This window comes from Theropithecus gelada, chromosome 19 (genome assembly GCF_003255815.1).
Source record: "Theropithecus gelada isolate Dixy chromosome 19, Tgel_1.0, whole genome shotgun sequence".
Taxonomy (NCBI): Eukaryota; Metazoa; Chordata; class Mammalia; order Primates; family Cercopithecidae; genus Theropithecus; species Theropithecus gelada.
The window spans coordinates 10,535,479-10,553,784 of NC_037687.1; the positions used below are offsets into that span (position 1 = coordinate 10,535,479).

At 53.6% G+C, this 18,306-nt stretch overlaps 1 protein-coding gene across 8 annotated transcripts in view; it reads left to right on the plus strand.

Annotated features, from left to right (window-relative positions):
- The window catches only part of DNM2 (dynamin 2), a 106,484-nt gene that overhangs the window by 36,847 nt on the left and 51,331 nt on the right, over window positions 1–18,306 (plus strand). For all 8 annotated transcript variants that reach the window (XM_025366076.1, XM_025366068.1, XM_025366070.1 and 5 more), the window contains exons 2-3: window positions 3,581–3,654; window positions 16,471–16,620. In XM_025366076.1, coding sequence (XP_025221861.1) covers window positions 3,581–3,654; window positions 16,471–16,620 — 224 coding nt within the window. The remainder of the gene's footprint in view (window positions 1–3,580; window positions 3,655–16,470; window positions 16,621–18,306) is intronic.

Below are 18,306 nucleotides of genomic sequence, written 5' to 3' on the forward strand. Positions count from 1 at the left end.
TGCACCCACCCGGTCAGAATGTTGGCACCAGTGTCACCAGCACCGCCCAAGTGCTCAGGAGCCAGTGAGAAAGGTTCATTCCTCATGCAAGCCATGAGCTGTGACGTTGTCCAAGTCTCGTATCCTCTTTGTGCCTCAGGCTCGTCATCAGCCAAATGGGAGGCTGATGGAAGGGGAGTACAGCTCAGGCATCAGTGTGAACTGGGGCACATGGTGTGACAGGCCTAGTGCTTGGCTGGCAGGGTCCTTGGGCTCTTTGTCATCCTCAGGAGTGCGGCTAGCATTCCAGGCCTGGAGAGCTGACTGTGCTGCCTGTGGCTGCAGAGACAGGATGCAGATGCCAGAGCCTGTCCCCCAGGGCCTTGCAAGTGTCTGCAGGGTGCTCCCCTCTCTCTTGCCTCCTCCCACCCTCCTGGCTCTTCTCCATCCAGCCTGCCCTCAGGTTGTGACCATCCACCTCCCAAACCACCCTGGAATCTGCCTAGGGCCTGTCCACTGCCCTCCGTGCCCCTGTCTGCCATCTCCCTGGTCTCACCCCTGATGTCACTCACCTGAACCACAGCAGTCACCCCCACCTGCCTCCTGCTCCTGCCCTCTCCCCTGCATCAGCCAGAGAAGGGTTTTAAAAGCTTACATTTGTTAATAATCTGGCTAAAGCTTACATTTATTGTAATCCATCCCTAAATCCCAGCTGGTGGCCTTGCTCTGACAGGGATGACCAGCCTCCTCCTCGTAATCCCCAGCACCGCCACCCCCAGGCCCCCCACGCTGACCACTGGAGGCTGCTTCTAAAACTTCAGCCCTGCTCTGCCAGCAGCACCCCCGTGGGGGCCTTCATAGCCCTGTTGCCCATGAAGATCCCTTTTTTCATGCAGTCCAGGGTGCGAGCCCCCTGAGGGCGTGGGCTGACTTGTATAGTCACTGCTGTGTCTGCACCCAGCCAGAGGAGGCGCTGCAGAAGTGGTGGGACAGCCTCCTGACTGACAGGCTGGAATCCATCAGTCAGGCAAGAGCACATCTCCCCCCGACTCCACCCACTGGGTAGTACATTCCCAGGAATTTCCAGTGCCCAGCCCCAGCTGAGAAACAGGTCTCCTGGAAGCCTCCAGCACCCCTGTCAGGGGTTCCCAGCATGGGTAGGGCCACCTGCCACCGGGAATGGCTGTAGTGCTAGTGGCACTCGCTCAGGGACCCAGGATGCTGTCTGTCTCGTTCCATGCAGGACACAGCTGTACCATACCCATTGCCCTGTGTCCTGTACAAATTTTCAACAATCCAGACATTCATCGAGGTGCAGAACCTGTTTGAAATTCCCTGTGTCGGCCAGGTGCGGTGGCTCACTCCTGTAAACCGAGCACTTTGGGAGGCCAAGGTGGGCAGATCACCTGAGGGCGAGTTCGAGACCATCCTGGCCAACACAGTGAAACCCTGTCTCTACTAAAAATACAAAAAATTAGCCAGGCATGGTAATGCATTCCTGTAATCCCAGCTACTTGGGAGGCTGAGGCAGGAGAATCGCTTGAACCCGAGAGGCAGAGGTTGCAGTGAGCTGAGATTGAGCCACTGCACTCCAACCTGGGCAACAAGAGCGAAGCTCTATCTCAAAAAAAAAAAAAAAAAAAAAAAAAAAAAAAAAAAAAAGAAAAGAAAAATTCCCTGTGCCTAGAACCTTTCACCATTTTGTATGAAACAACAGAATTTCCTTTTGAGCCTTTTAATGTACCCCGAGCCTACTGTTTCTACTTCAGTGCTCACTGGGAAGCTTTCGTTTTCCTTTCTGAGTGTACAGGATGTCTTCCTGTCCTCCTCCTTGCTGGAATCCTGGTGTAGTCACGGTCAGTTGGTGCAGGCTACTCCCTATGTCTTCTGGGGCGGTTGTGCCTGAGTCTTTTCCATTGTGAAAGACATGGAATTGATCCATCCATCCACCCTTCCTTCCTTCCTTCCTTCCTTCCTTCCTTCCTTCCTTCCTTCCTTCCTTCCTTCCTTCCTTCCGTCCTTTCCATCCGTCCGTCTGTCCTTCCTTCCTTCCTTCTTTCCTCCCCCTCCCTCCCTCCCTCCTTCCCTCCCTCCCGTCTGTCCCTTCCCTTCTTTCCTTGATGGAGTCTTGCTCTGTTGCCCAGGCTGGAGTGCAGTAGCATGATCTCAGCTCACTGCAACCTCCACCTCCCGGGTTCAAGCGATTCTTTTGCCTCAGCCTCCTGAGTAGCTGGGATTACAGGGGCGTGCTACCACACTTGGGTAATTTTTATATTTTTAGTAGAGACGGGGTTTTGCCATGTTGGCCAGGCTGGTCTCGAACTCCTGACCTCAAGTGATCCACCCACCTCGACCTCCCCAAAGTGCTGGGATTATAGGCGTGAGCCACTGCACCTGGCCAGGATATGTATTTTTCTTAAACAGCTCTATTGAGCCGGGCGCGGTGGCTCACGCCTGTAATCCCAGCACTTTGGGAGGCCGAGACGGGCGGATCATGAGGTCAGGAGATCGAGACCATCCTGGCTAACACGGTGAAACCCCGTCTCTACTAAAAAATACAAAAAACTAGCCGGGCGAGGTGGCGGGCGCCTGTAGTCCCAGCTACTCGGGAGGCTGAGGCAAGAGAATGGCGTGGACCCGGGAGGCGGAGCTTGCAGTGAGCTGCGATCCGGCCACTGCACTCCAGCCTGGGCGGCAGAGCGAGACTTCGTCTCAAAAAAAAAAAAAAAAAAAAACCGCTCTATTGAGTGGTAATTTACATTCCGCGAAATTGATCTATTTCAGAATTAATGGTCTTTAATCATTTTACAGCCCTTGTTTTTTTTTTTTTTTTTCCCTTCACACAGAGTCTCATTCTATTGCCCAGGCTGGAGTGCAGTAGTGCAGTCGTGGCTCAGTACAACCTCAGTCTCCCGGGCTCATGCCATCCTCCTCTCTAGTAGCTGGGACCACGGGTATGGGCCACTACACCCAGCTAATTTTAGTTTACTTTAGTTTAGTTTTTATAGAGATGGGGTCTTACTGTCTTGTCCAGGCTTTTACATTTAATTTTAGTAAACGTCACCTTAGTCCACATGTGGAACATTTTCATCACCCCAGAAAGCTCCTTCCCCTCCATTGGCAGTCACCCCCTGTTCCCACATCCAGGTATCCACTGCTCCGTCTCCTGCTTCTGTAGATGTGACTTTTCTGGACATGAAACACATCGTGTTTTGTCTTCAATAACTTTCCTTGTATTTTACCCATATGCATGTGGCATCGTGTTGATTTAAAACACATAGGAAGTGTGTTGATCTCCTGGGTATGGGGGAAATGTAACAAATACATACCAGGGAATGGGCCCCCTGGGAGTGCTAGGGGTGGGGCACAGCCTGCCAGAGGGAAAGGGTTCTGGTCACCATGACATTCCATGCAGACCCTCCTGAGCTCTTCAGACCTCAGGACTCTCCAAGACCAGAGCATTCCCCAGGGCCCAGCCGAGGTTGGTGCCTTTGCTGAGGTCACCCAAATTGCAAGACAGAGTTGCTCCACCACATGTGGTCACACTTCCTCCCCTCAATCCGGACGCGTGAGTAATTTCTGTCCCTTTCCCCCCTCACAGGGACTTCCTCCCCCGCGGTTCAGGAATCGTCACCCGGCGGCCTCTCATTCTGCAGCTCATCTTCTCAAAAACAGGTAAGGTGGGGTGGCCTGAGGTTCAGCAGGAAGTGGATGTGGATGTGTGGTGGCCAGGAGGAACTGGGGGCGGAGGGTGGAACTTGGGTCCTGGCCTGTCATTGGACATTGAATTCACATGGTCCACATGTGTGAGGAAGTTGAAAAACGGCTCAGTGAACACTTACACACCCACACTGCAAGCCCTCAGCTGTGACCAGAATGCCATTCCAGGTGCCATGTGTGCTTTCTTTTTTTTTTTTTTTTTTTGACAGAGTCTTACTCTGTCACCCAGGCTGGAGTACAGTGATGCGATCTCGGCTCACTGCAACCTCCGCCTCCTGGGTTCCAGCGATTCTTCCGCCTCAGCCTCCCAAGTAGCTGGGATTACAGGCGTCCGCCACCATGACTGGCTAATTTTTTTGTATTTTTAGTAGAGACAGAGTTTCACCGTGTTGGCCAGGCTGGTCTTAAACTCCTGACCTCAAGTGATCCTCCCACCTCGGCCTCTCAAAGTGCTGGCATTACAGGCGTGAGCCACCGCACCGGCCCCATGTGTGCTTTCCATATGTCATAGATAAACCGATTTTGCTGAACCCTTTCAAAGTCAGTAGCAGACATGGTGACACATCCGTCCTTCACGCCCCAGTGCACCTCCCCGTGCAATAAAGACACCTGCCTACACAGTCCCAGAATCATACCCCAGAGAAGGAGTCATTCCTGCATGTCACCCACGTCCCAGTCCCTACTCAGCATGTCACCAGTTGTCCCCCAGATATCTGGCTGGTGTTACAGCTGCTCTGCTTAATCCCATCCTATACTCTTTTGTTATCTCTTCTTCTCTTTTCACTAAAGCAGCCTCCCCATAATCACTTTTTTTTTTTTTTTTAAAGAGACAGCATCTCACTCTGTTCCCCAGGCTGTGCAGTGGTATAGTCATAGCTCACTGCAGCCTCGATCTCCTGGGCCCAAGCAATCCTCCTGCCTCAGCCTCTTGGGTAGCTAGGACTACAGTTGCACACACCACTATACCCAACTGATTTTTTTTTTGTAGAGATGAGAGTCTCAGTATGTTACCCAGGCAGGTCTTGAACTCCTGGCCTCAAGCAATTGTCCTGCCTGAGCCTCCCACAGTGCTGGGATTATAGGCATGAACCATCGTGCCAGCCCTCCACCACTGCTTTTTATTTTTTATTTCATGTATTTATTTATTTATTTTGAGACGAAGTGTCGCTCTGTCAGCAGGCTGGAATGCAGTGGCGTGATCTCGGCTCACTGCAACCTCTGCCTCCTGGGTTCAAGCGATTCTCCTGCCTCAGCCTCCCGAGTAGCAAGGACTACAGGTGCGTGCCACCATGTCCGGCTAATTTTTGTAATTTTAGTAGAGATGGGGTTTCACCATGTTGGTCAGGCTGGTCTTGAACTCTTGACCTCGTGATCCGCCCACCTGGGGCTCCCAAAGTGCTGGGATTACAGGCGTGAGCCACCGCGCCCAGCCACCATTGCTTTTTTTTTTTTTTTTTTTTTTTTGAGACAGAGTCTTGCTCTGTCACCCAGGCTGGAGTGCAGTGGCCAGATCTCAGCTCACTGCAAGCCCCGCCTCCCGGGTTCACGCCATTCTCCTGCCTCAGCCTCCCGAGTAGCTGGGACTACAGGCGCCTGCCACCTTGCCCGGCTAGTTTTTTTGTAGTTTTTAGTAGAGACGGGGTTTCACCGGGTTAGCCAGGATGGTCTCGATCTCTTGACCTCGTGATCCGCCCATCTCGGCCTCCCAAAGTGCTGGGATTACAGGCTTGAGCCACCGCGCCCGGCCTTACCATTGCTTTTTAATCAGACTTTGACTTTTAGGGAGACCCAGCTTGTTGAATATAGTATGACCTATGTGTGGATTTTTTCCTGTTCTTTCCCTCCCTGGTCTCAGTGTATTTCTATTCTTCCTACCTGAGGCTGACATGAGGTGTGTGTATATCCCAGCTGTAAACCCCTTGGGAAGGATCTTGGGATAGAGTGTTGGGCGTTCAACACTCAGTTTGTGTTGATGTCTCCTTGTGGCCCTTTTAAACACTCTCACACTGGGAAGGCAGCTGACACACACACACTCATTCTACAGATGGGGAAACTGAGGTTTAGCCAGGTTGCCTGCCTTTCCAGCGTGCCCCAGATCTGGGACTTGCATCCAGGCACATCTGACCTCAACGCTGGCTCTCAGCTTGGCCTCCCAAGCCTCCTCACTTTCATCCTCTGGTCCCGCCCAACCTGGCGAGAAGGCGTAGCTCCAGTGAGAGATAGCAGCCGATTGGCCCGCCACCTCCTCTTTATGAGCTCTGCCATTTTGTATGCCACTGATGGGCCAATGGGCTGCCACCTCTGGGTTCAGGCGTTCAATCAGCTGTGCCAGGAATGGGCAACCCCAGAGTCCTGAAAGTCACTGTGGAGATCAGTCTTGGTAGTTTTCTGTTTCCCATTGAGCAGGATGGGGGTCAGATGTGCAAACTGCATTTTTATTTTATTTTATTTTATTATTTTATTTATGTGTATATTTTTTTGAGACAGAGTCTCACTCTGTCACCCAAGCTGGAGTACAGTGGCGGGTGATCTCGGCTCACTGCAACCTCCGCCTTCCAGGTTCAAGCGATTCTTGTGCCTCAGCCTCCTGAGCAGCTGGGACTACAGCGCGAGCTACCACGCCCGGCTAATTTTTTGTGTTTTTAGTAAAGATGGAGTTTCACTGTGTTGGCCAGGCTGGTCTGGAACTCCTGAGCTCAAGTGATCTGCCCACCTCGGCCTCCCGAAGTGCGGGATTATAGGCGTGAGCCACCAGGCCCGGCTGCAAACTGCATTTTTAATGAGTCCCTGGTGATGCTGCTAGTTCCTGGCCACACCACTGGGAGAGCCTGCCCTGCTTGGCTTAGGCTTGGAGCGGAGACTGCCCAGGTTCCCAACCCGGCTTCTAGGGAGGGACCGCCACTGTATTTCCTGTCTGGACAGTGATGACAATAACACCACCTTGTTAACCTTGAAGAACACGTTATTTAATACATGTCGGGGCGGAGGGGAGAGAAGCAGGCAGAGAGCCTTGGCCAGGAGGGAGCACAGAGCGCAGACCTGCCCAGTGCCTGACCCAGATGAACGATGGTGGGTTCCTGATGTCTGTCCCCACCTTACAGAGGAGGGAGGCGAGGCTTCCTGACCACTTGCCTTAGGGCACATGGGAACATTGTCTTTAAAGCCCACCCTTAAGCCAACTCTTGGGGGAATGTGGCCTTAGGCCAAGGTGTGACTTGACCAGATCCCTGTGGCTGTTGGTGGAAAAGGGACCACAGGGGCCAGTGCTGAGGCCCGTGCCCTGGAGGAGGCCAGGAGTAGGTGCTGGAAGGGGTGGGGGCAGGTGGGGGGTGGGTGTGGCAGCTGTGGTAGAGGTGGATACATAGTTGCATCCTGTTGGGCTGATTCAAAAGAGAGTTCCAGGGGTGTCCCACATGGGTGGGATTCTTTCCTGCGTCCCAGCTTGCACCCCTCAGCCCCGCCCAATCATGGCATTTTCAGTCTCACTCTCCTTTGTTTGTTTGTTTGTTTGAGACAAGGTCCTGCTCTGTGGCCCAGGCTGGGGTGCAGTGGCACGATCTTGGCTCACTGCAGCCTCCACTTCCCAGGTTCAAGCAATTCTTCTGCCTCAGCCTCCCAAATAGCTGGGACTATATAGGCACATGCCACCCAGCCTGGCTAATTTTTGTATTTTTAGTAGAGATGGGGTTTTACCACATTGGCCAGGCTGGTCTTGAACTCCTGGCCTCAAGTGATCTGCCCACCTTGGCCTCCCAAAGGGCTGAGATTGCAGGCATGAGCTACTGCGCCTGGCAGATTTTTAAATTGAGATGAAGTCTTGCTATATTGACCAGGCTGGTCTTGAACTCCTGGGCTCAAGTGATCCTCCCATCTCAGCCTCCCAAAATGCTGGGATGACAGGGGTGAGCCCCTGCGCCCGGCCAGGCTCCAGTCTCTTATTGCTCCAAGTAGGTGCCCACTCGGTGCTAGGCCTTAGCTGATCTCCAGGGAGGCAGTGTGAGCACCTGGCGTGGCCCCAGCCCCCAAGCCCCAGCCTGTGAGTGTCTGTTGGATTCACCTTGGGATTGGGGACCTAGAGAGAACATTCTAGGTAGGGAAACAGCATTAGCAAAGCGGTGAGGGGAGGCAGTGAGGCTGGGGAGGGGCCAGAAGGCAGGAGGGACTGGGACTGGCAGGCATGTTGAGGATTTGGGCAGTGGGAGCTGGGGTGGCATGCATAATGTGGGGAGACCACTGGCCGCCATGTTCAGGAGGGACAGTCAGGGACCAGAATGCAAGCAGGGAGTGGGGATAGGGAGTGGCAGGGAGGCTGGCATGGCGCCAGGCAAGAGGCGATGGGGGCCTGGCCCTGGTGGTGCTGGCAGATGCCAGGCAGTCCAGACTATCTTCCAGGCGAGGCATTAAGCAGCATAGGCACCCCGGCTGGGGGAGGTGGGTGGGAGGTAGAACGCCCTACTAACAGGAGAGGAAAATGAACACATTGCAGGCATTGGTGATTGCTGGGCTGGCGGGGCCTTGTGGGGTATGCACCAGACCATGTGGTTCCTAGGGATTGGAAGCTGGCTCTCTGTGACCAAACTCAGAGCCAGGCTGCCACCCTTTACTGGCCCCGGACTTGGTAAAGTGACTTCCCTTTCTGTGCCTTGGTGGCTTCATCTATAAAATGGGGGTGATGGTGGCACTGCCGTCGTGGCCATGGCACCCCATTGGCTGTGGTATGGCTGTCTCTTTGTGAGGCCTGATGTCCAAAGACAGGGCCCCCGCGGCGCGGCCCGTGTTCCCCTCTGGTTCCCGCAATGCCCGGTGTGGCCCAGCTTGCCCTCATTCCAACCGTCTCCAGTGAACCATAACTTCTAGCCATAGAAGTTTAAACATTACTAAGACCATAGCCACCAGGAAGTTTGGTGGCCCGTAGGTGAACCCTGCCCTCATTGGGAAGCAGCCCTGTAAACTCTAGGTGCCCGGGACTGTTCCTGTGTGGAATGTGCAGTGAGGCCCTGTGAGCCACCCCTCCCACCGCCCTTGGCCTTGAACTGGCCTTTAGTGTGCTCACAGGAACCAGGGAAGAGATGTCAGGACCTGGCTCCAGGGCTTCCCACTGGCCTCAGAAGCAAATCGAGCCTCCTTCTCAAGGCCTTGTGGCCCTTGCCAGTCTCTGGGACCTCACCTCCTCCTGGTCCCCAGCCACTGCCGCCATCCATCTCCCTCCTGATTCTCAGGCCCAGCTTGCTGGTTCCCACTGCTGGGCCTCTGTGCTCACTGTGCTGCCCGCCTGGAACGCCCTGTCCCCTACGTGCCAGTGTCTCTGCTGCTCACCCCCACCTGGTCACTTGCCGCCTTCCTTCCCCGGCAGCACGAGTTATCTTGTTCTTGTTTTTTCTTAATGGTCTCTCTCTGCGCCAGCACACAAGGGCAGGCATGCCGATCGGCTCTGCCCAGCACAGGACCTGGCGCCGAGCGGGTGCTCCACAGGCATGGGCTGAGTGAGCGAGCTCAAAGGGCTGGTGCTGTGCCCCTTCTTGCCTAGTGGGTGGGAAGTGATGGGGGTTACTCTTCCAAGCTCCTTCCCTGGGGAGCCCGATCCATCACTCTGCCATTCCATCTGCAGCCTTGTATCTGGAGAGTTAATCAAGCTGGTGTGCGTCAGGCCAGGGCTGGCTGGGATGCCTGCTCAGGCTGTCACCTTCCCAGTGACAATGTGTCCTGGACCGGGAGATGTTTGCGTATTGTCTCGGATTAGAGAGAACTCGAGGGCTAAATGGGCATGGGAAGTGCTGTGTGCTAGGCCCACTTCTTGATCTGCTGAAGGCTCTGGAAGTCCTGCATGACTGGATCCTGCCTGTTGGCGTGGTAGCTAGGGTCTCCTGATGGTGGCTGATTCCCAAGTTGTTCCTCCCGGTCACGCCTGCCAATGCCAGGTTTGGGAAAGGCAGAGCTCCTCTCCTTGCCTTCAGGGCCAGCCTGGTCATTGTGTTCTTTGCTGGGGGAATAGTGAGAAGATCAGGGCAGAGCCCCAGTGTGCAAAGCACTGGGACCCTAGCTCAGCCCCTGCAGGTTCCCTGAGACTAACCTCTGAGCCGCCTGTGTGCTCCCGGTGGGATTTGATCGCAGTTGTATGGGAGCCCCGGCACTGGGTTCTGTGTCATTGCATTTTGGGGAAACTGAGGTGCCGAGAGAAGGGTAGGAACCCGGAGCTGGGCGTCGCTAGGCTGTGAAGCCACGAGGCACCCCGAAAACTCTCCTCCCTCGCTCCTCTCCTCACCTCCCTCGCTCCCTCTCCTCACCTCCCCAAACCCTGCTGTTTTGTCTGTCAGGTTGAAGGCAGGTCTTCGCAGCTGGACCTGGGCGTTTCAAAATTCTTAAGCAGTGCCAGCGGGCGCATGACCGCTGTGCTTTGAAGACAGGGAGGGCCATCCTCTGACCAAGGGCCATCGGTCACTCTGGGGCTCCACAAGCTCCTTTGAAACAGGAGGCTCCAAAGACCTCCAGGGTCACCAGGCCAGAGGTGACTGTGGCCTCTGGCAAGGGGCTGCTTCTTCATGTCCCAGGCCCCCTGACCCTGAGAAGGTGGCAGCTTGCACTTGTGGCTCCCTTGACACCTTCTCAAAGGGCCTGAGGTGCAGGAGATTGGCTGTTTAGCACAGTGGGGCCCCAGTTGGGGGTTCCTGGGAGTGACGTCCTCCTAGGTTAGAGCGCAGATTCTTTTTTCACGGATTTTAGTTAAGCAGCTGCTGTATACAAGATGCTAGGGGGAACTGTGCTTCACACGAAGTCCCTGCTCTCTCAGAGCTCCAGCTTCAGTAGCAGGACACAGGCTTGGAGGGAGGCAGAACCTCTCTGGAAAAACCCCCAAGTACAACCAGTCGGCCCATAGTTAGGTTAGGAGGCCCTGCGGTGGGCGAGGACGGCTGACTCCCTGGCCTTGGCAGTGTCATTGCGGGACGACTGCCCAGTTTAATCCTTCATTCCCGCTGTGCACCAGGCTGGGTCCTTCGGAGTCCCCAGGGCCTGATCACATGCCAGCTGTGAACCTCTCAGAGGGGGCCCGGGCTGACTCTCCTCCCGGGGAGCCCTCCTGGCTCAGGGTGCCGGGTGACAGTGGGGGTGTGTGTGGAGCTGTCAAAATGCTTTGCAGTTTGCCGAGGAACTGGAGGAACAGGCTTTGGTATGGAAATGCCCTGTCTGAGGAGGGTGGCTGTGGGATGCAGCTTGATGGCAGGGACCAGGACAGGCAGAGCCAGGGCTGGTTCAGTGGCTTGGTGGCTGGGCCTCGGTTGCCGTGGACAAGTTGACAGGGAACTCAGTGTTAAGGCCTCTGACTGATTCTTTGGGCCAGTGGATTGTTAAAAAAAAAAAAAAAAAAAAAATCATCTCATCTCTAGCACTTGAGCACGTGCAGCGCACCAGAGCCCCAGGCTAGGCCCTCCGCTCTATTTCTCTTTTTGTCGTTGTTTTGAGACAGGATCTCCGGTCTGCCTTTGTCATCCAGGCTGGAGTGCAGTGGTGTGATCACAGCTTACTGCAGCTTCAACCTCCTGGGCTCAAGCAATCCTCCCACCTCAGCCACCCAGGTAGCTGGAACTACAGGCTTGTGCCACCACGCCCAGCTAATTTTAAAATTTTTTTGTAGATGTCGGATCTTGCTATGTTGCCCAGGCTGGCCTCCAATGATTCTCCTACTTCAGCCTCCCAAAGTGCTGGAGTTACAGGCATGGGCCACTGCGCTCAGCCTGGTGGAAGCTTTTAAACCTCTATTGGGCTGGGCATGATGGCTCATGCCTGTAATCCCAGCACTTTGAGAGGCCACGGTGGGCAGATCACCTGAGGTCTAGAGTTCGAGACCAGCCTGGCCAACATGGTGAAACCTTGTCTTTACTAAAAATATACAAATTAGCCGGGTGTGGTGGCATGTGCCTATAATCCCAGTTACTTGGGAGGCTGAGGTACAAGAATAACTTGAACCTGGGAGGCAGAGGTTGCAGTGAGCCGAGACTGCACCACTGCACTCCAGCTTTGGTGACAGAGTAAGACTCAGTCTCAAAACAAACAAACAAACAAAAAACCTCTGTTGACCTGGCATTCAGCATTTACTTCCACCGTGCCAAGGAGCCCTGTGAAGAAAGGCAGGCAGCGGGGGTGGACCTGGTCGGTGCCTGGGCCTTTTCTCTGGTGTGGTTCTGTTGCTCACTGACCCACTAGGGAAGAAACCCTGGTTTTCTGGCACCGGCTGTCCATATCCTCGCCCACATGGAGGGGCTGGCCGACAGCAGAAGGATCTAGGAGGAGAGATCACAAAGAACAGCCCCTGCCTTCTCTGATCCCCGGTTGGTTCCCAGCCTGCATATGACAACCGGGGAAGGTGCTGTGCTCCAAAGCCCAGCGTGTGGGTCTGGCCGCCTGGTTCCAGCCCCATCTCGGGGCTGCCCCTGATCACGCAGACTTGGGTCAGGCAGGTGGTCCTTCCCGGGCTCTTTTCCTGGTCGCTGCATTCGAGGATGGCCTGAGGTTCCAGGGGAACCTTTTGCAGGTCAGACACCTAGATTCAGCTTGCTGGGGGGAAGGAGAGGTTGTAAATGTCCCCTGAAGCCTGTGGCAGCTGGGCAGGCAGAACCTCCGTTTTCCCACCTAACATGCATGCCTGTGCCCTTGGGGACACAGCAATGACCAAGGCAGATGGGTGTCCCTTCCCTGGTGGCATGGACATTCAAGGCAAAGCTCTCTATATTAGACTTCTCGCCCTGTGTCAGATGGTAGTAAGTGTTATGGGGAAACAAGGCAGGGGAGGAGGGGGCTGGGTGGAGCAGTTGCTGTGGGGAGAGAGACCTGCAGGAGGTGGGTATCCTGTGTGACTTGAGAGAGTAGCTTGCCCTCTCTGGTCTCCTGCCTGTGTGTGCTGGGGGAAGGATGGCGCCCACTGCCCCTGGTGCTCTCTTTGCCGCATCATTCCTTGGGGCCTTCTGCCCACCAGCTGCTCAGACCGTAACTGTGCTGGCTCTGCTCTTCCTGTGCAGGTGTTGACTCTGAGTCCTCACACAGCCTGTTATGATGTACATTTTATAGACCAGTAGACTGAGACCTGGGCAGGCCCTCTGGCTACAGACTGAGCTCATTACTGCACACAGCGTGCTGCCTCCACATGCTGGGCTCTGGGGTGCTGCAGCCGCAGGTCCTGGTCCCATCAATAAAATCCAAAGTGAGCTGGCTCTGATGAGGAAGGGACCAAGATGCCCCACTCAGGGAGGTCTTCCCGGGAGAGGTGGTAGCCAGGCAGGCCCGGGAGTAGGAGGAGGTGGGGCTGGGCTTTGTGGACACCACACTTGGCGGCACAGAGGCCTGCTAGGGAGAGGGCGTGTGTCCTTGCCACCAGCCCATCTTCCATGCCATGTGCCCCTGCACTCTTTGAAAGGAGATGGTCTCTTTCGGGGCTGAGCTGGGGTCCTGGAGCCAGAAGAGAACTGAGATTTGCTGTGGGGGGTTGGGAGCTGTTCCATTTTTAGTGGCTGCTACAGGAAGAGCGGCTGAGTGTTTCCCCTTGTCCCTCCAGAAGGCTGGAGTGTAACTGTCCTTGGCAACCGGGTCAGCTGATAGCAGGGCTGGGGGTGGGGGTGGGGATCCTGAATCTTCCAGCAGACGTCCTCATTGCCCCTGATCTGGTGGCCAGTGTCTGTGCCGGACACGGTCCTCAGTCATCGGAGCCCACTGAGTCTCTGCCTGACCCTGCAGAGAGGTGAAGATACTTCTGGTGGCCTCACAAAGGCTGTCTGGCTTGGGAGCCCCTACCTGCAGCCAGAATTTCTGAGTTCCAATTCCCAGCTCCATCACGGAACTTGGCCCAAGGCCCTTAACCTCTCTGGGCCTGTTTTTTCATCTTTGAAATGGGGATCTCAGAGATGCCTACCTCTCAGGGGACTTGTGAGGTGCTATGGGATCACACGCAGGGCCCGGCCAGAGCACCGTAGTTTCTTTGGTAGCCATGATGGAACGGTGAACCTCCTCACACTCTTCTTTCTGCCTTGAAGATTCTAGACCCGGCTGGACGTTCATCTCCCTTTTTGCCTTTGCTTCAGGCAGTTTATGGCATGGCTGTGTTGTTCATGTTGCCAGGTCTCCTCCTGGTGGACGTTGACACCATTTTCGTTTTTTTACTGTTAAAAACGACAGGGCAGTGCACATCTTTGCATCTCTGTGGCAGGTCAGGTCTCTGACCTCTTTGCCAGTGTGACTTATTACCCCTTTCTTTTTTTCTCTTTTTCAGACAGTGTCTTGCTCTGTCGCCCAGGCTGGAATGCAGTGGTGTGGTCATAGATCATAGCTCACTGCAACCTCCAGCTCCTGGGCTCAAACAATCCTCCCACCTCAGCCTCATATTAGTCCATTTTCACACTGCTGATAAAGACATATTTGAGACTGGACAATTTATAAAATAAAGAGGTTTAGTGGAGTTACAGTTCCACACAGCTGGACTGGGGAAGCCTTACGATCATGGCGGAAGGCAAGGAGGAGCAAGTCACGTCTTATGTGGATGACAGACGACAAAGAGAGTGAGAGAGCTTCTGCAGGGAAACTCCCATTTTTTTTTTTTTTTTTTTTTTTTTTTTTTTTTTTTTTTGAGACGGAGTCTCGCTCTGTAGCCCAGGCTGGAGTGCAGTGGCCGGATCTCAGCTCACTGCAGGCTCCGCCTCCCGGGTTCACGCCATTCTCCGGCCTCAGCCTCCCGAGTAGCTGGGACTACAGGCGCCCGCCATCTCGCCCGGCTATTTTTTGTATTTCTTAGTAGAGACGGGGTTTCACTGTGTTCGCCAGGATGGTCTCGATCTCCTGACCTCGTGATCCGCCCATCTCGGCCTCCCAAAGTGCTGGGATTACAGGCTTGAGCCACCGCGCCCGGCCCGAAACTCCCATTTTTAAAACCATCAGATCTCGTGAGACTTATTTGCTCTCACTAGAATAGCACAGGAAAGCCCCGCCCCCATGATTCAGTAATCTGCTGGGTCCCTCCCACAACACGAGGGAATTATGGGAGCTACAAGATGAGATTTGGGTGGGGACACAGAGCCAGACCATATCAGCCTCCCAAGTAGCTGGCACTACAGGTGCACGCCAACATGCCTGGCTAATTTTTTACATTTTTGTAGAGACGGGGTCTCACTGTGTCACCCAGGCCGGTCTTGAACTCCTGGGCTCGAGTGATCCACCCTCCTCAGCCTCCCACAGTGCTGGATAATAGGCGTGAGCCACTGTGCCCAGCCGTTTCCCCCTTATTTTTAGCATCACTACAGTAGCTGTGATCTCTGAGCTTTGGGGATTTCCCCTCCCCAACATTTTACTCTGAAAATTCGAACATCTGGAAACGTCAAGGCTTTGTACAGTGGACACCTGTGTGCTCGGCAGCCACCTTCCGTGATGAACATGCTTTATATTTGCTTTGTCCTGAATCTGTGATTTGGGACTGGATTTCTCTGGTTTCCTGGTGAGACCCACACTGCTTGTCAGTTACTTATCTTGTTCCCCTTCATCTCAGTCTCGCTGTGGCTTTCAGTTACCCCCAGGTCTTACATGCACTCAGGGTTATGCCCAGAAAGCATTTCTCCCGGGGAGTTTGTGTCTAGGTAGGGGACCCTCTTGAATAGCCGGTGGGAGAAGGAAAGACTCAAGACCAGCTCTGAGGGGTCGGCGGGGGTGCCCCTTCCCTATACCTTGTGGGCTCCTTGGGGAAGAAGGAGAAGTGAGTGCCATGGGAAATACCCCTGGGGATTTTGTGGAGCTGGAATGTGCTCGTGGACCATGATCCCACAAGGACTTAGGCATCGAATTCCCTTGACTGGGACCCACAGCAAGGGAGGCTTTGCAGCATCACCTTCATCAAATGGACTCACCCTCTCTGGGTGATGTATCCTGGCACTTCCTCTTCTGTTCATCAATCAATCAACAAATAAATGGCTGGGCATGGTGGCACAGGCCTGTAATCCCAGTGCTTTAGGAGGCTGAGGCAGGGGGATTGCTTGAGTCCAGGAGTTCAAGGCTGCAGCAATCTGTGATCACACCACTGCACGCCAGCCTGGGTGACACAGCGAGATCCTGCCTGTAAAAAACAAAACAAAGAAACCAAAGAAACTTTGGTCATTGGTCATGTCTACCTGTCGATTTTTTTTTTTTTTGGGGATTCATAATATGTCGTGATGTATATTAATAGTTTGCAAAGTGCCACATGGGAATATAATCGTCAGGATCTGGAAGGGGCTCAGTCTATTCAGTCTGTAGGAACCCCTGCCTGCCCCAAGACACTTGTCATGAGAATGAATCTCTCACTCCTAAATTCCTAGAGTGACAATGACTGGGTCATTATTTTCTTTTTTATTTTATTTTATTGGTGTTTGTTTGTTTGTTTGTTTGAGACGAAGTCTCGCTCTGTCACCCAGGCTGGAGTGCAGTGGCGGTCTCGGCTCACTGCAACCTCCACCTCCCGGGTTCAAGCAATTATCCTGCCTCAGCTTCTTGAGTAGGTGGGACTACAGGCGTGTGCCACCACGCCCGGCTAATTTTTTGTATTTTTAGTAGAGGCGGGGTTTCATCATGTTAGCCAGGATGGTCTGAGTCTCCTGACCGCGTGATCTGCCCGCTTCTGCCTCCCAAAGTGCTGGGATTACATGCGTGAGCCACCACGCCCGGCCTGGGTCATTACTTTTCGTTCAACAAAGCATTCTCCCCGCCGCCCATGCGCGCCCTGCCCACAGCTCTTTCTCATTTTCAGCATCTCTCTTCCCTTTCCAGAATATGCCGAGTTTTTGCACTGCAAGTCTAAAAAGTTTACAGATTTTGATGAAGTCCGGCAGGAGATTGAAGCAGAGACCGACAGGGTGACGGGGACCAACAAAGGCATCTCCCCAGTGCCCATCAACCTTCGAGTCTACTCGCCACACGGTAGGCAGCACGGGTGGGGACCCATCACTGACTGTTTCCGGTCGTTCATGGTCGTTCATGTCGCCCATTCACAAACAGCTGATATTCACACGCACATAGCCCCCCGATCTGTATCTTCCCACTTGTGCGAGGTATGTAGTACCCAGACCTCTGTCTCAGCGTGAAGTTGTTTGGGAGAGGTGGGTGATTGCAGCTGTTTCCCCCTTTTACCAAGGGCAGCCACCACTTGCCTCAAGGCAGCCAGATCTCCTGCTGCCTCAAGGAGACCAGAACCAGACTTCTGTAAAATATCCTGATTTTTTTTTTTCTTTTGAGACAGAGTCTTGCTCTGTTGCCCAGGCCGGGGTGCAGTGGCGTGATCTCTGTTTGCTGCAACTTCCACCTCCCAGGTTCGAGCAGTTCTTGTGCCTCAGCCTCCCAAGTAGCTGGGATTACAGGCATGCGTCACTGCACCCAGCTAATTTTGTTTTTTTGAGATGGAGTCTCGCTCTGTCACCCAGACTGGATGGACTACAGTGGCATGATCTCAGCTCACTGCAGCCTCTGCCTCCCAGGTTCAAGCTACTCTCCTGCCTCAGCCTCCCAAGTAGCTGGGACTAGTGGTGACTGCCACCACGCCTGGCTAATTTTTTGTATTTTTAGTAGAGATGGGATTTCACCATATTGGCCACGCTTGTCTCGAACTCCTGACCTTGTGATCTGCCCACCTTGGCCTCCCAAAATGCTGGGATTATAGCCGTGAGCCACAGCATCCGGCCAATTTTTTTTTTTTTTTTTTTTTGGAGACAGAGTCTCACTCTGTCATCCAGGCTGGAGTGTAGTGGTGCGATGTCCGCTCAATGCAACCTTCACCTCCCGGGTTCAAGCAATTCTCTGGCCTCAGCCTCCCGAGTAGCTGGGATTACAAGTGTGTACCACCCTGCCTCGCTAATTTTTTTTTTTTTTTTTTTTTTTTGTATTTTTAGTAGACACGAGGTTTCACCATGTTGCCCAGGCTGGTCTTGAACTCCTGAGCTCAGGCAATCCGCCCACCTCAGACTCCCAAAGTGCTAGGATTGCAGGTGTGAGCCACCACGCCCAGCCCACCCAGCTACTTTTTGTATTTTTAGTAGAGATGGGGTTTCGCCATGTTGGCCAGGCTGGTCTCGAACTCCCAACCTCAGGTGATCCGCCTGCATCCACCTTCCAAAGTGCTGGGAGCCACCTTGCCCGGCCAGATATCCTGATTTTAAAACTCTGCATTCAAACAGCAGCCCCAGGCCATAGACATCCTCTAGCCCGGAGGCACAGATTGCTACCACTATGGGTTCCTTGTAAGTTTTAAAATTTGTTTTTCAATAAATGATGCCTGCATGTGGCTCATAATTCAAAAATTACTGAAAGGTATATCGCAAAAACCTACCTTGTCAACCAGTTTTGCACACATATTTTAGGTTCTTCAGATGACAATGCAAACCTGAGCTGGGTATGGTTTCACACACCTGTCATTCAAGCTACCTGAAAGGCTGAGTCAGGAGGAGGGTCGTGTGGGCCCAGGAGGTCGAGGTTGCAGTGAGCTATGATCACATCTGTGAATAGCTACTGCACTCCACCTGGGTAACATAGCAAGACCCTGTATCTTTAAAAAAAAAAAAGTGTAAGCAAAAAACATATGTAAGCAATTGTGATTGTATCTATGTATATATT